Consider the following 14,771-nt stretch of genomic DNA (forward strand, 5'->3'; position numbering starts at 1 on the left):
CTCCTTTATTGTTTTCTGTGTCTGATTTATATGATCATCTGTGTTGTGCATATTCCCTGCCTATATTTATGACACATTTCATCTTCACTGCTTTGCAAGTTAATATTCCATTATATTCTGCTCAATATCATTTATACAACATGTGCTTTTTTCTTTCAGTCTATAATTTTCATAAGGGACCACAACGCATGTGGACAGGAAATATCTGGTTATATAGACTACACCCACAGACTTAAATGTGAAGACTTTGAACCATATTTCAGTGGGAAAAAAAGACTTTTGCCACAATCAACTGACTTGAGGTAAGCCTCCTTGTTTTGTTACTAGTTTAAATGACCCTTAACTAGTCATTGCTTATTAGTAATGTGCCATAAAGTTTATTTTCTAAGCCTTCAAATGTGTAAATTAAGAAATATTGGCACAACAATAAAGATAACACACAAGAATCAATGAATGTATTGATTTCTCTGGATCATGATTAACTAAGCAATCGCTGTTCTTCAAATGTAAAGATTATCAGATATTCAGAGCTGAAATCTCTCGGGTGTTTTAACTTTTATATGTGTGAAGGTATAACATGGTAAAGCAACAACACCAACAAACAGTGCTATCGCCATAAAATCCTCTAGAGATTCCTCTAGAACTTTATTTTCTCTGTGTGTTTACCCCCTCTTTCAACCACTTTTGGTGCTCAAAAATTAAAGAAGCCAATATTTTATTGTAGTAAACAAAACAAAATCATGCAACCAAAAATCACAAAAAAGTCCTGCATCTGTCATGAAGTAGTCCTTTCTACAGGCTTTGAAAAGTCACAAAATGTTATTTTACAAATTGATGGAGAAGTTTTCCCATAAACATTAAATAGATATGTGTTACAAAATGTTAAAGAATTACAGAGGGATTTTCTAAGGTAACTTAAAGTTTTAAAATCTTTTAATTCTCTTGGATTATTTACAATATACAAGTCCTTATGAATTTGCTATTTATATAGAAATGATGAAGGCATTAGAATGATATTGGAGCAGCTGGTATGCAAAATTATTCGATAGCTTTGGATTGCTCAATGCAGCATTAAAAATTAACTTTAATATTTCTGACTTTTTACAGTAGATTTCTCACCACTACCTTCTTACTGTCAGAAGCTAAAAAAAAATTTGAAATTCTACAAACAATACCCCATTATGACACCGTGAATGAAGTTTGTTGGAAATCTTTGAAACTTTATAAAAAAATAAAAGTAAAAAAATAATTGGTACATAAGCTCAGGGGCATCCGGCTTCCACTGATCATCTTTGAGATGTTTCTACAACTTGATTGGAGTCCACCTCTGGAAAATTCAGTTGAATGGACATGATTTGGAAAGACACACACCTGTCTTTAAAAAGGTCCCACAGTTAACAGTGCATGTCAGAGCACAAACCAAGCCATCAAGTCCAAGAAATTGTCTGTAGACCTCTGAGACAGGATTTTATCAAGGCACAGATCTGGGGAAGGGTACAGAAACATTTCTGCAGTATTGAAGGTCCCAAAGAGCACAGTGGCCTCTATCATCTGTAAATGCAAGAACCACCAGGACTCTTCCTAGTGCGGGCCTCCAGGCCAAATTTGAGCAATCGGGTGAGAAGGGGATTAGTCAGGGAGGTGATCAAGAACCCCGATGGTCACTCTGAAAGAGCTCTAGCATTTCTCTGTGAAGAGCAACAACCATCAGAACAACCATCTCTGCAGCACTCCACCAATCAGGCATGTATGGTAGAGTGGCCAAATGGAAAGCACTCCTCCGTAAAAGGAACATGACAGCCCACCTGGTCTTTGCCAAAAGGCACCCGAAGGACTCTTAGTTCAGACAAATTTCTCTGGTCTGATAAAACAGATTGAACTCTTTGGCCTGAATGCCAAGCATCATGTCTGGAGGAAACCAGGCATCGTTCATCACCTGGCCAATACCACCATCTTTCAGCAGCAGAAACTGGGAGACTAGTCAGGATCAAGGAAAGATGAATAACAATTACAACAGGACAACTACCCTGAGCACACAGCCAAGATAACAAAGGAGTGGCTATGGGACAACTCTGTAAATGACATTGAGTTGCCCAGCCGGAGCCCATACCTCAACCCAATTGAACATCTCTGGAGAGATCTGAAAATGGCTGTGGCCAAAAATATGTTTGCCAAGCTTGTAGCATCATACTCAAAAAGACTTGAGGCTGTAATTGGTGCCAAGGGTGCTTCAACAAAGTATTGAGCAAAGTCTGTGTAAATGTGATTTATTTATAAAAAAAATTTTTTTTTAATTTGCAAAGATTTCAAACAAACTTCTTTCACATTGACATTATGGGATATTCTTTGTAGAATTTTGAGGAAAATAATGAATTTAATCCATTTTGGCTATAACATAACAAAATGTAGAAAAAGTGCTGTGAATACTTTCCAGATGCACTGTATTGCAGATGCAGATTGCACTGTCGCCATGATGAAGGATAGAATATAAAAAGCTTAATTTTTATAATTTTAAGTTATTTAAGGACTTCTGGTAGTCCTGTGCGTCATAAGACTGTGAGATGTCCCTGCAACATCCCGGGAACAACCCTGAAAGGTTACCTGTTCAACTACTTGGGGTTGCACAAGACAGTACTCTCTAAAATGGGCATCAGGAAGGTAATCCAGTATTAAACATGTCGGTCAGTGATCCAGCCCTAACAGGAGCAGCCTAAGAACACCAATGTAAACTGATAAATATTATTAAAGACTGAACATTTCTCAATAAACTGTAACCTATAATACATATTAGGAACAGGTTGATAAACTATGTTTTTCACAATCATATTTTTTGTTTATACAACACCAACTCATCGTGAATGCATGTTCTGAAATTCATCCCACAATCCAAACACCAGTCTATTCCAGGATATGTTGTGTATGTATAAAGTACATTGTCTATCAAATTTTAGAATATGTTTGACTAGCACAGTAGTTTTAAGTGGTGCTGCGTGTTCATCAGCCCACCCTTCCAGCGCATATTTCAAATAAACATATTAAACACTTTCAGAAGTCAGAAGTGAGTCATCACAATGTGTTGGGCATTATGAACTAATGTTCAACATTCAATTCAACTGTGCACTGCCAAGGAATTTTTAAATGCAGGCAGTGATTCATTAAACCATTGCATATTAGACATGTGCTTAGCCATTGGGAAAAGTTATCAGATTCACATGTTTAGAAATCCAATAAAAATTGTTAATTGTTTGTATGTGTGAGGGAAAGAGAACATGTGTCTTGAGCATATACTGGAAACAAACATTTTAGATATTTACATAAGATTTTTATTTATGTTATGACTATAAAATGACAAATTGAACATCAGTTGCAGACTAGAAGAAAATTATCTATACCTTTCTGAAAGCATTTCTTTTATTTAAATTGTATTTCTTTTAGTTTAGATTTTAGAATACTTAACTACATGACCTGTTAAATTAAGACAAATATTTTGAGCTTGGATAGGAGTTTTGTTATGTAACATATTCCATGTGAACTGTATTTGGTGATGTCTACACCTGAACTAATTCAGGATGCACACACACTTGAGCATACTCCCTACTGTAAACAGTGTAAGCAAAGGAATTAAGTGCATTAGAACATAACCTTGGACGCCCCCCCCCCCTTCTCTCTCTCTCTCTCTCTCTCTCTCTCTCTCTCTCTCTCTCTCTCTCTCTTTCTCTTTCCTTCTCCTGCTCTCTCTCTCTCTCTCTCTCTCTCTCTCTCTCTCTCTCTCTCTCTTTCCTTCTCCTGCTCTCTCTCTCTCTATCTCTCTCTCTCTCTCTCTCTCTCTCTCTCTCTCTCTCTCTCTCTCTCTTCCTCCCGCGGGAAACATAACAGCCAGTGCTTGCGGTCACTCGTAACATGGAGCAGATGAGTTCTTCCCGTACAGATGCACAACTCCACACCACAATTTGGAATCCGTCTCCCTAATCATAAAAAAATAGAGTTGGAAAAAAAAAATGTGACCACCAGCTGAAGACATCTTCAGACTGTTGTGAGTGCAAGTAAGATGTGTTGTTAAAGAGACAAAAGAAGAGCCAGTGTGCAACACCTAAATGATAAGATATTTTGCAAATTATATGATTTAATGTCCATAACAGACTCAAAAAACAGCTTTGTGTCAAACGTTTTTTTTTTTTGTTTGTTTGTTTTTTTTACTAAAGTATATTATGCACCAATCCTGCATACAAGTTTTTTTAGTTTTACTTAAAAAAAAAAAAAAGTATGCAACATATTGCGGAATGTGTTTTAGTTCTATCCCAAACACAACGTATACAATTCATGGTCAATTTCCTCTGCCATCTCCTATGTTTATCCCACAATGATCATCCTGACAGATGTTTAGAAGCATTGCCTTTTTTGGTGCATTTGATTTTACCACAATCGTTTGCATGCACAAGTACAGTACCTCATTGTATATTAATCTTTGCGTGCATGTGCAGCATTTGTGTGTATGCAATTTTGAAACAAACAGACTGAGCCTATATGTTTTTTATCATGCTTGATAAAATTTAACTGTAGAAATTAACAAGGTTTCTTCTTGGCCAAACCCTTTGTGTCCACCCGTGCTGCATTCCTGCAGTGCACCTGTTGCCCAAAGATTCCCAACAATTAAAAAAAATATATCTGCACTGCCATCTCATTCTATTCACTTTTAACATGAGTAGACCTGAGATAAGCCCAGGAATAAACACGGGTTTCAATTTAGCATTGACCATAAATCTTTTTGACATGTCACATGTTGTTAAATAAGTAGAATATTGAGAAAGGGCAGATATTTACTCTGTATGATTTTTCTAAAAGTTGAGAAAATCAAAATGATATGCAGCGTTAGTCATAATTTAATATATAAATCTGAAAAAAGGCTTCCTTTTTGTTTTTTCTAGTGTTAAGTTTCACACTAAAGGCATTTCCACAAAACCCCATTTTTCTTTTTTTTTTCACACATTTTTTCAAGGCAGCATGTAAGTGTAGCTATCTACATTGTGGATGTAAATTACTTAACATGGGTAAATGACACCACCAGGAAAAAAGTAAAGCAAAAACCCAAAGTGCTGCATTGGTTATGTTTTTGTTTTCACCAAATGAACAGATGAAAATCAGTGACTGTCAAGCCTTTCAAGCCAACTTGAAATTTTTAAGGCTCTGGAACACTATTTTGCCCATCTTTTCATGTTCTCTGTTAAAATATCTCACATCTGTCCTGTTGCTTTGACCCAAAAGTAAGTGGTTCACCATCGCATAAAAGTGGTAAACCCAAAAATGTTAATTGCTGGATGGCATTTCAGTATAAATAGACACCAAAAACGCTGTCAAACCTTATTCTAAAAAAGAGGAAGTGCAAATGAATCTCCAGTTCTAAGCTTCTCGCCAGATTATTTTCATTATGCATACATTCTATGCCATATGGGTAAACGGAAAGACCATCTCTTTAGGAAATCAATGTAGATCATTCAGGACATTAACCAGCACTAGGATGTTTGATTCAGGCTGCAAATGGAGCATTGGTTAAACTTATGATTTCATGCATCATAGTATTTGCCCCATAGAACCTTGGCTCTAGTGCTAAAGCTTGCCATGTTTACTGTAAAGGCAGTCCCCATGTAGGCTGACCACAAGTGAAGGCAGAAAGGTCTTCCCCCGATGCAGGAAGGTAGGCAGGGATCCTCTGAGGATGTTTAATTCAGACCATTACATTTTGTTTAGTTCTTATTTTCCTGTTTTTTCATTTAACTCACACTGCTTTGTTGCTGACGATGGCTCCATGGTTTTTAGTCAGTTTAGTAGGAGTGTTGAGGAAACCTTAAGACCACATCTCTGTTTCTTTCACTCACACTTTCTTTGCATTGTATCTGCTAAAGCCATGGTGATAAATTAGAGATATTTCAGATTGTTACACTCATGTAGATTTAGTATATGGCCCCAACTAATAATGCTATCTGAATAATGGAATGATGATCTCTTAGGTTGATTTAAAAATGCTGGGTGTGGAAAATAAACCAGCTCTAAGTATCCTGGTGTACATTACAGATACTTTGTCATTAATTCCATTATATTTATATAAACATCTAGTAAATAGGCCTATACTGTACATACATCTGTGATCATCATGCAAATGCATCGTTTTTTTATGCTTGTCCAGAGACTGCTACTAAAATCAATCTACCAGAGTCTGGACAATCAGCCAAATGTAGATGTCATTTGAGTTTATGAGTGCTTGAGTTCTGTGATTTATTCCTTTAATGTCAGGTTCTTTATATCTGATGGTAAGAACATATTGCATGTTTAAGCAACATATCAGAATGCATCATGCATTGGCCAGGTGCCAAAGTGTTATCATTATCTGGCTTGAAATGCTTAATGTGTGCTTGCTCTTTCAAAGTGCCTCTCCCTAATTTTTCTAAATCTCATTCTCCCTGAGTTCTAACATTGCTCTTGGATGTTGGACTGTTGCTTAGGAATAGCTGAAATCCATGTTATCCAACCCACCACTTTTTTTTTTTTTAAGTGTGACATTTGGAGTTCTACTTTTCCCAAGCAGCTGTCTTTCACATAGTGATACAAATTGCTAGCTATGCCTAAGTATCAGGCAGAACCCGAGTGCACTCTATTACTGCTCATTGTGTACATCAATAAGAGTTGGATTCTCTTGATATTAAATCATTGGGCTGGAACAGTTAAATTTTTAAGGGATAGCAATGGACAGAAAAAATTTTCCTGTGGCCTTGTTTGATTTCTTTACAAGACTAAAGTTCGTATTTGAAAATAAATTAAAAAGTTTGAAAATGTAGGTCTAAGTGTTTCCAGTCTACATCCCAAAAGGTGGGCTCATCATTCTGTCATTTTTTATATACTTTCTGTAATTTTCTTTCATTAGCTGCATTATATGTGGAGCATTGTTATGTTCATTTGTTTATTAGTTTATTGTTTGACATTTATTTTCCTACAATTATTTTAGTTTCTACAACTGGAAAACAAATGAAGTAGTCTCGAATGACAGTGCAAACTACCAGGTGATTACGAACAACTCAGCTGGCGTAATCTTCATGAATAAGAAGGATCGAAATAGTGTGAATGTTGACCCACAGGTAAGAATGTTTTTAGCACTTTTTAAAAGCATATAAGTGTATGAATAGTATTAGTTTTATTTTATAATATAAGATGTTCAAAGATAAATTAGTCATAAATAAATACATTACAAAAAAAAACACTTTAATGGAGATGGGAAATGATGTACAGTGGGTAGTGTTTTGCCTAACATCTTTAGGGTCTCTGGTTTGGTCTTGAGCTGGTTTGGTCTTGAGTGTCTGCTTTCTGCATGGGTTTCATAATGCTTCTGTGGTTCCTTCCACCTCCTGAAATATGCCTGTAGTTGAAATGCTGAGAAGTCTCTAGGCATGAGTACAGTATGCATGTGCGTGGGGCTGTACAATAGAGTGGCATCCTATTTATTTTGGATCTCACCTTACACCAAGTGTTCATAGAAATCACTGCTACCCAGATAAGGGAAATATGGCTAGGTTTGCACTTTAGAAATACATTATTGTTATATATTTTACTAGAAGTTTGTTGATAAAGCATAGTGTATCATAAGACCACCCAGATTGAAAAAAGATTGACTGCTTTGCTATCCAGCGGCCCTCTTTTCTTGATTCAAAATGAACCTTCACTGGAATACACAAATCCAGACATAATTGCATTTGAGAAAGATCTTTACATAGGTGCTTCCTTTCCATCTTTGCTGTGCTTTAGTTTTGATAAAATGCAGGAGAATGTCCAGTGAATTCCAGCCTGGAAAACTGTGGCACTTTGGTTTCTTCATCTCTGCACTTCGAGGACGGGCTATTTTAGTAAAGACGCAGGGCTGCAGACGGGCCGCTTTGAACGCACATTGAGGCCAAGATGGCAGAGGCAAATTGTGCCTGTGGTCGAGCACACCCCGACCAGGACGGCTATTAAAAAACGAAAGGAAGGCTTGAGAAACCCAGATGCCAAAACCACCCAAGCGCCCTGAACCCAGCCCAGGCCCCTACTAGTCATGACCTCATTGCCCATAGAGATGCATTCCTACTGACAAAATGATGCATAAAACACTGGTTTTGGTTTTTCTTAATTTTTTACATTTTTGTTTTAATTGCTGCAGATAATTGGCCTGATTGAGGGACCGTTTCTTATCATACTAACTATTTAATGGGTTATGCATATCTATTTATTGCTTGTCTAAAGTGGAGCTTTGGAAGTTTGGTTCAAAAACAGTGTGCCATAAACAGACTCAAACCAATTGCTTGTTTGTTTGTTTTTTTCTCCTCTGAAGTGTTAGCTTACAATCAGCAGATTCATGCTTTCATAAGAGGGTTTTATAAAGCTTGAACTTTAAAATGTATTTTTTTTGTTTGTTTTTTTTACAGGTGACTTAGCAGAGTTTTTAAAAATTTTGATTGACATTTCAGTTTAAAATTGTGCAACCTATCAAATTTAGCCAGAATATCACGGCTTATAGTAATAAAAAGATGCGTTTAAATGAATGTGATTTTTTTTTCAATAGCACAAGCAGATTAATTAGTACTATTATTCTAAAAACATTCTCTTTATCTCCACAGGCATCACCTTGTGAAAACTCTCCCAGAGTGTACCTGAAGTCTGATATCTATCATCACGTTGCCATCTTTGACCATTATATCAAGTGTATAATCTGATATGCAATGTGTGTACTGTTTATTCCGTACACACTTTAAAATCCACACTTTAAATGGCTTGAAGAACAATTGGTTTTCAGGTATTTAGTGGTAATTGTATTTTTTTTTTTCAACTTTTCATTACATTAGCCTAGCTTTAGCTGGTTTAATTGTTTGTTCTAAACAAATGTGTAGCAATAAACAATTCTGCAGCTTCTTGTGTCTAAGTTGCTTTCTGCAGAGAGTCTTGTTGGTGTTTTTATCTGAAATAATGTCAACTTAATATTACTTTCTTAAATGGCACAAAATTCACTGTAGCATATTCATGTATTAAAAAACAACTTAATAAACTGTCCATTTCGCATAGCATTACTGGAACCCACTCCTCAGTTTGTGTTTATGTATGGTAGGATTTTTTTTTTCCCCTGTAAACACACCAAAAATGATGTCTTAAAAATCACGTTGTTGGCTTTGTATGTCAAGAAAATATAGAGATGATAACTTTCAGCTTCACTCGTTCTGAAAGACAGTCGTGGGGGGGGTTAAGCCTAGACCACCAGTCTGTTGTTTATGGAATGGACACAATGCCTCAATGGGATCAAACTCTGCCTACAGGATGTGTGTGCTCAATGCCATTGACGGCCACAAAGTCTTTAATGCCTGTTATAAGCCACATCTTTTAGTCTCCCATCCCAGACCAAAGCTTTTCTGAAAGATTTTATCCACTGACCTTACTCCAAATGAGTCCCACTAACTTTTATGTGTCTTGTTTTTATATATAATCGATCATATATATATATATATATATATATATATATATATATATATATATATATATATATATATATATATATATATATAATATGTAGATGATGGCATCTATCATTTAGGAGTCTATTAAATATTAATTATGAGATTTGAAATCTTGAAGGGCTCAATTATTTTCTTCCTCTTCTTTTCTTTCCCTTCTTCAATTTTTCCTTCCACAATCTCTCTTTCTGCATCTTTATTTCCTTCCAACATTTCTCTCTTTCCCCTCTACCCTCCTCCTTGTGCTTATCTGTGTCTGTCCTGTGGCTAAATCTAAGGTGAAGTACCTCAGGGTTCTCCCCTAAGCCCTATAAATCTGCAGCCCATTCCGCTCGGCGCTCATATGAGAGCAGAGCGCAGATGCGATTGGCTCTCCCTCCAGCGGTGCAGCGTCCACGCACAAAAGCCCGAGCGCGCGCTCCACACGCACCATACTCAACACACTCCTCACACACTTCCTCCATCCCCACCATCACACTGCAGCTTCTTTTTAGGGGCTTCTCTTTTTTCGCTCGTTTGATAAGAATTTGTAGGAGAGTCGAGCGCATCTGATCAGCACAGCGCGAGTTCCTTGTACAGCTTTTCCACGGCGCCATGGATCGCTTGCTGGTTCTCCTTCTTGGATGGAGCTGCGTGTGTTGTGGATATTGTGCCCTGCTGAAAGATCACTTCTCTAGACTAACGAAGGATTTTGGACACAAAGTGGACACAGACCAGTCTGAGAAGTCCGTGCAGGATACAGTGTCTGAGCACATGCAGATGCTCTACAGCAAGTACACGAGCGCGAGCTTTCCGCATCGGGACGGCAACACGGTGCGCAGCTTTAGAGCGCACCCGGGTATGTGCCTGTTGCATTGATTTCATTAGTGTCGTGATGATCCGTGTGTGCTTTTGTATAGCAAAACGATGTGTTGCATGCATTACTAAGTCTCGAATACTACATATCGAATGTAAGTTGCGCATTTAGTATTGCGCGAGCGTTTGGGGAAATCCACCTGCTGTACTCGCTTGCTTTGCAGTCAAATCCTCAGCGCATGCACTTTTCAGCCCTGCTGATGAACACATGAAGTACTTGCCTTCTTAAATGCAGTGCTGTCTTTCTTTTTTGACCGCAAACTTTGCATGCACTGTGCGTCTTTTAAATGAAATGGTGTACAATTTGGAGTGCGCACGTGTCAGATGAAGTGTGTGCTCATAGATATTGTCTTCAAATCTTATTTGAGAGCCAAATAGACAGTATTCGTGTATAAACACACATTCAAAATGTGTCAACTCACTCACTTAACTCAAATGTTGAGTGAGTATTGAATTGGGAAAACACGCTGATATTCTCCACACGTGTATCCGAGTTATTACATTGCAATAACAATACACTGAATAATCAGGGGTTTACTACTGATCTTGTTGTGAGATGAAAATCTGGCTGGGATTAGTCCTACCTAATCTCAGATGTAAATACATGCTGTCCTAATATCAAGGGGTTTTAAAGATGTAGAGGCAAAAAAACATTAGTCAGAGCTAAAAATTTTCTGATGATCAAGCAAAATCTTGCTGAATGAAACAACTTGAATTATGTCGAAAATAACTTTCGATCTCTGTCCAGGTACCATCAACAACAAGCAGCTTCAGATCTTCAATCTTACATCCCTGACCAATTCGGAAGATGTTCTCTCAGCAACTCTGCACTATTATATCGGAGACCTGCAGAACAGCAGCCAAAGATGCATAAAGTCCAAAACGTGTGCTCGTCATGGCCTCAGGCGGCATGGTCACGTTCACCTCGGCGTCTGGATCTTCGCCTCTCTGAACGACAGCACCAGAAACGTCGGACACTTCCACATTAATGTCTCCACTATGTACAGAGACCTCATATCTTGGCAGTGGACGGACATCACTCGTGTAGTCAACGAGGCAAAGCATCATGATGAGCTTCTCATCGGCATCTCCATCGATTCACAAGGACAACCATGGAAGAAGCTCTTGTCCGACCGATCGCCGTACATTCTGGTTTACGCCAATGACTCGGCCATCTCCGAGCCCGAAAGTGTGGTGTCCACTCTCCAGAGGCACAAAGGGAGCTTAGTGCCTGGACTTCAGAAACTCAGACTTCACAACCACAATAGTACTTTATCGCACAGGACGAAGCGCTCGGCTAATATCCTTCTACCACTGCAGAACAACGAGCTCCCGGGCCCTGAGTACCCATATGAGATTCACACCTGGGATGAAACAAGCCCGTACGACCCTGTCGAGAACAAGGCAGCCAAGCGTTCACGCAAGAAACCTCGCAAGAACCCCAGAGACAAAAACCCACTTCTGCAGTTTGATGAGCAGACCATAAAAAAAGCGCGGAAGAAGCAGTGGAACGAGCCAAAGAACTGCGCTCGCAGATATCTGAAGGTGGACTTCGCAGATATTGGCTGGAGTGAATGGATTATCTCTCCAAAGTCTTTTGATGCCTATTACTGCTCAGGATCATGTCAGTTTCCAATGCCAAAGGTATGTTTCTTTTTCACGCGATTCACATCATTTTATACAGATATAATTATTCCAGTGTTCTTTTTTTTTTTTTTTTGTTAATTTCCTTATGTGGGGAGAAGGTCTCTTACATCAGTGGATACGTGTTTTCTCTTATGAAATCATAACCTCTAGAGTACAAAGAATTGGTTTGGATGGAAAACTTGTTTACACAAAGCAGTCTAACATACATGCTGAAATAGATAGTCAGCTCCACCCAGTGGTAAGATGTAGTCATTTCCATCATTTGGCCTTTAAACATTGCTAAATAACATACCCAGGTACATAGTAATAATTCACACAGGAACACTTTACTGTACATATTGTATGAATGTATGAATGTAAACGATTTGTCATTGAATCTGTGATATTTAAAGAATTAAATTGTTAGTGAGGAGGTTACTTAACAAACGAAAAGCCTCATAAACATGTTGGTGTATTGAGAACCATTCATTCTGGGATTTTTAGTATCCTAGTTAGTTGTCTGAGCCTGATATCCATCCGATTATTGTATGGCATTCAAATCTTTCAGCTGTTATTTGTTTCATAATTTCAACAAATCTCTATTACAAAACGTACAAAACTTCTCAATAATAAGTACAGAATTATTGTCAGATAATGTTTAGAAGTATTTCTTCAGACAGTTCAAGTGCAAAACTTAATACTTCACTCACATATTTTGCTGTTTTAAATATTTAAAACCCAGTGAGATTATCATTGTACTCACTGTACCTGATCCCTTATGGATGCTCCTGAAGATGTCTGTAACTAATTCCTCTAACTTTGCTCTCACAGTCACTGAAACCCTCCAACCATGCCACCATCCAGAGCATCGTCCGAGCAGTCGGAGTCGTCCCTGGCATCCCAGAGCCCTGTTGCGTCCCTGAGAAGATGTCCTCACTCAGTATCCTCTTCTTCGACGAGGACAAGAACGTGGTCCTGAAGGTCTACCCCAACATGACAGTGGACTCCTGCGCCTGCCGATAATAACTTGTTTAATACGCCAGACTCTGCCTGATCATCTGATCTTCCTGTTTATCCCATTCCCATTTTGCACTGGATGAAAGACTACATCCCTGTAGATGAAGATGATTCCGTTAGAATTCTTTGGACAAATGCTATTTGTTAAGCTTCAAGTCTGCACGAACCGCCTGGAAGGAAACCGCAAATTTTGCAGAATCGCCCACCCGATTGAACACAGGGTAATTCTTTGACATTGCTGTTATGAACATTTGAAGAGACTTCTATTCTTGTTTGTGCGTCTGTTCTCTTTGTATGTGTAGAGTAGTGTGTTGGGGATGTAGGGATGAAAGATAATATGAATTTGTACAGTTTTTCCTCCCTTTCACCATTACGCTGTTACTATTATGTCACATTTACTATACTCATACTCAGCTTACTCATAACGTTCTTATCTATTGCTGCTATATAACAGAGATATATATTATATTCCAATGCCAAAATATTTTCTTTCCTCCAGAACTCAGTATGTTGATTTATTTTATCAGCAGCATTGTAAATGGGTGATTTAGTGCGCTCCTCACACACACCGTTTGCGTTGACTGTTCAACATAGTACCTTAAAGTCTTAATTTAGCATGATAAATAAATGAAAGTAAATAAAGCAATATTTGTTTTTATTGATAGAATTTGCGCACAAACCACAATCCGATCTCAGTCTGAACTTCAGTGTACTTACTGACCAAGTGTCCTTGTTGACTTCATATTGTGGAATTTCATGTGAACAATAATGTTTTCCTATGTAAATACCACAAAACCACTATTTTGGCTCAGAATACTTTAACTCAGTCATTCATCAAGGTGTCACAATTTACCCAAGTTTCAAGAAAAAAAAATCTTACAAGCAAACCTCTGTCTGTCATTATTATTGTAAACTTTGTGCCAAGACACATTTTCAGGGCCTTATTTACAAAGGTCACTGCGTTTTCCTTGAATATGTTAAATAAATTACAATACGCCAAGTCATCAAAAAAGTAAAGTATACTAATGATAAAGCATATAAAAATATATCCAGTCTTTAACTGTATATACGATATGGTTCCCAAAAGTGCCTCAAATTTTTTTTTTACATTTGTTTAAAATCGGTGCTTCAGTTCTTTTTGTTTTTTATACCTATAAATGTGACAAAATATTAGTTTTTTCTTCCATTTCATCGACTTCTACTTTGACATATATTTACACAGAACTAATGCTTGTCTCTTTTTCAATGCATGTTAATAAATGTATATTTTTTCCATGTTGACAATTTATACACATCCATTGTATGCAGATTAAAAGAAATATATATATGTAAAAGTGAGCAATTACCTTAATATATACCACAAAATTAGCAGAAAACAGAGCACTCCTTCAATATTTGTATAATATATTTTTTACAGAAAGGCTTCCTATACTATACTATGTTATCTATTGTGTAAATGATTTAGTTCTAAGGTTGTGCTTGTATAATAAGCTTCATAAGAAATTATATTTGTATATGGAAATGAGCTTTAAGTGCATTTATTTATTTTCTTTATGTCGCATATCTTGTCAGTTTTTGCTCTCTGCAAGGAAAGCCTTCGGTGAGATCTGGGTTGGAGCCTTCACATGAGTAATGTACATGCATTTATAGTTACTGATAGAGTTTGTTTCTGTTCATTCACCCCACCTGTAAGATTGCTTTCTTTTGGACATAAATAAAGTTGTATGTTCCACTGATCTGATTTTTTTT

The 14,771-nt window shown here is 37.4% G+C and overlaps 2 protein-coding genes across 2 annotated transcripts in view; both read left to right on the forward strand.

Annotated features, from left to right (window-relative positions):
• Positions 1 to 8,930, forward strand: part of cfap299 (cilia and flagella associated protein 299) — a 63,950-nt gene extending 55,020 nt beyond the window's left edge. Inside the window, exons 4-6 of the mRNA XM_046841899.1 lie at positions 160 to 302; positions 6,998 to 7,127; positions 8,640 to 8,930. Coding sequence (XP_046697855.1) covers positions 160 to 302; positions 6,998 to 7,127; positions 8,640 to 8,735 — 369 coding nt within the window. The 3' untranslated portion in view covers positions 8,736 to 8,930. The remainder of the gene's footprint in view (positions 1 to 159; positions 303 to 6,997; positions 7,128 to 8,639) is intronic.
• Positions 8,931 to 9,753: 823 nt separating this feature from the next.
• bmp3 (bone morphogenetic protein 3) lies at positions 9,754 to 14,758 on the forward strand. The gene is made up of 3 exons (XM_046841897.1): positions 9,754 to 10,362; positions 11,128 to 12,023; positions 12,837 to 14,758. The coding sequence occupies exons 1-3, from the start codon at positions 10,119 to 10,121 to the stop codon at positions 13,026 to 13,028; spliced, it is 1,332 nt and encodes a 443-aa protein (XP_046697853.1). The 5' UTR covers positions 9,754 to 10,118; the 3' UTR covers positions 13,029 to 14,758.
• The last annotated feature ends 13 nt before the right edge of the window (positions 14,759 to 14,771 follow it).

Source organism: Silurus meridionalis, chromosome 27, assembly GCF_014805685.1.
Source record: "Silurus meridionalis isolate SWU-2019-XX chromosome 27, ASM1480568v1, whole genome shotgun sequence".
Lineage (NCBI taxonomy): Eukaryota > Metazoa > Chordata > Actinopteri > Siluriformes > Siluridae > Silurus > Silurus meridionalis.

What these genes read in the sequence shown, in the direction of transcription:
- bmp3 (XM_046841897.1), top strand. Translation starts at nt 10,119, where the DNA reads ATGGATCGCTTGCTGGTTCTCCTTCTTGGATGGAGCTGCGTGTGTTGT. An exon ending in CAGCTTTAGAGCGCACCCGG is followed by an intron (nt 10,363 to 11,127) that starts GTATGTGCCTGT and finishes ATCTCTGTCCAG; the next exon opens with GTACCATCAACAACAAGCAG. An exon ending in GTCAGTTTCCAATGCCAAAG is followed by an intron (nt 12,024 to 12,836) that starts GTATGTTTCTTT and finishes TTGCTCTCACAG; the next exon opens with TCACTGAAACCCTCCAACCA.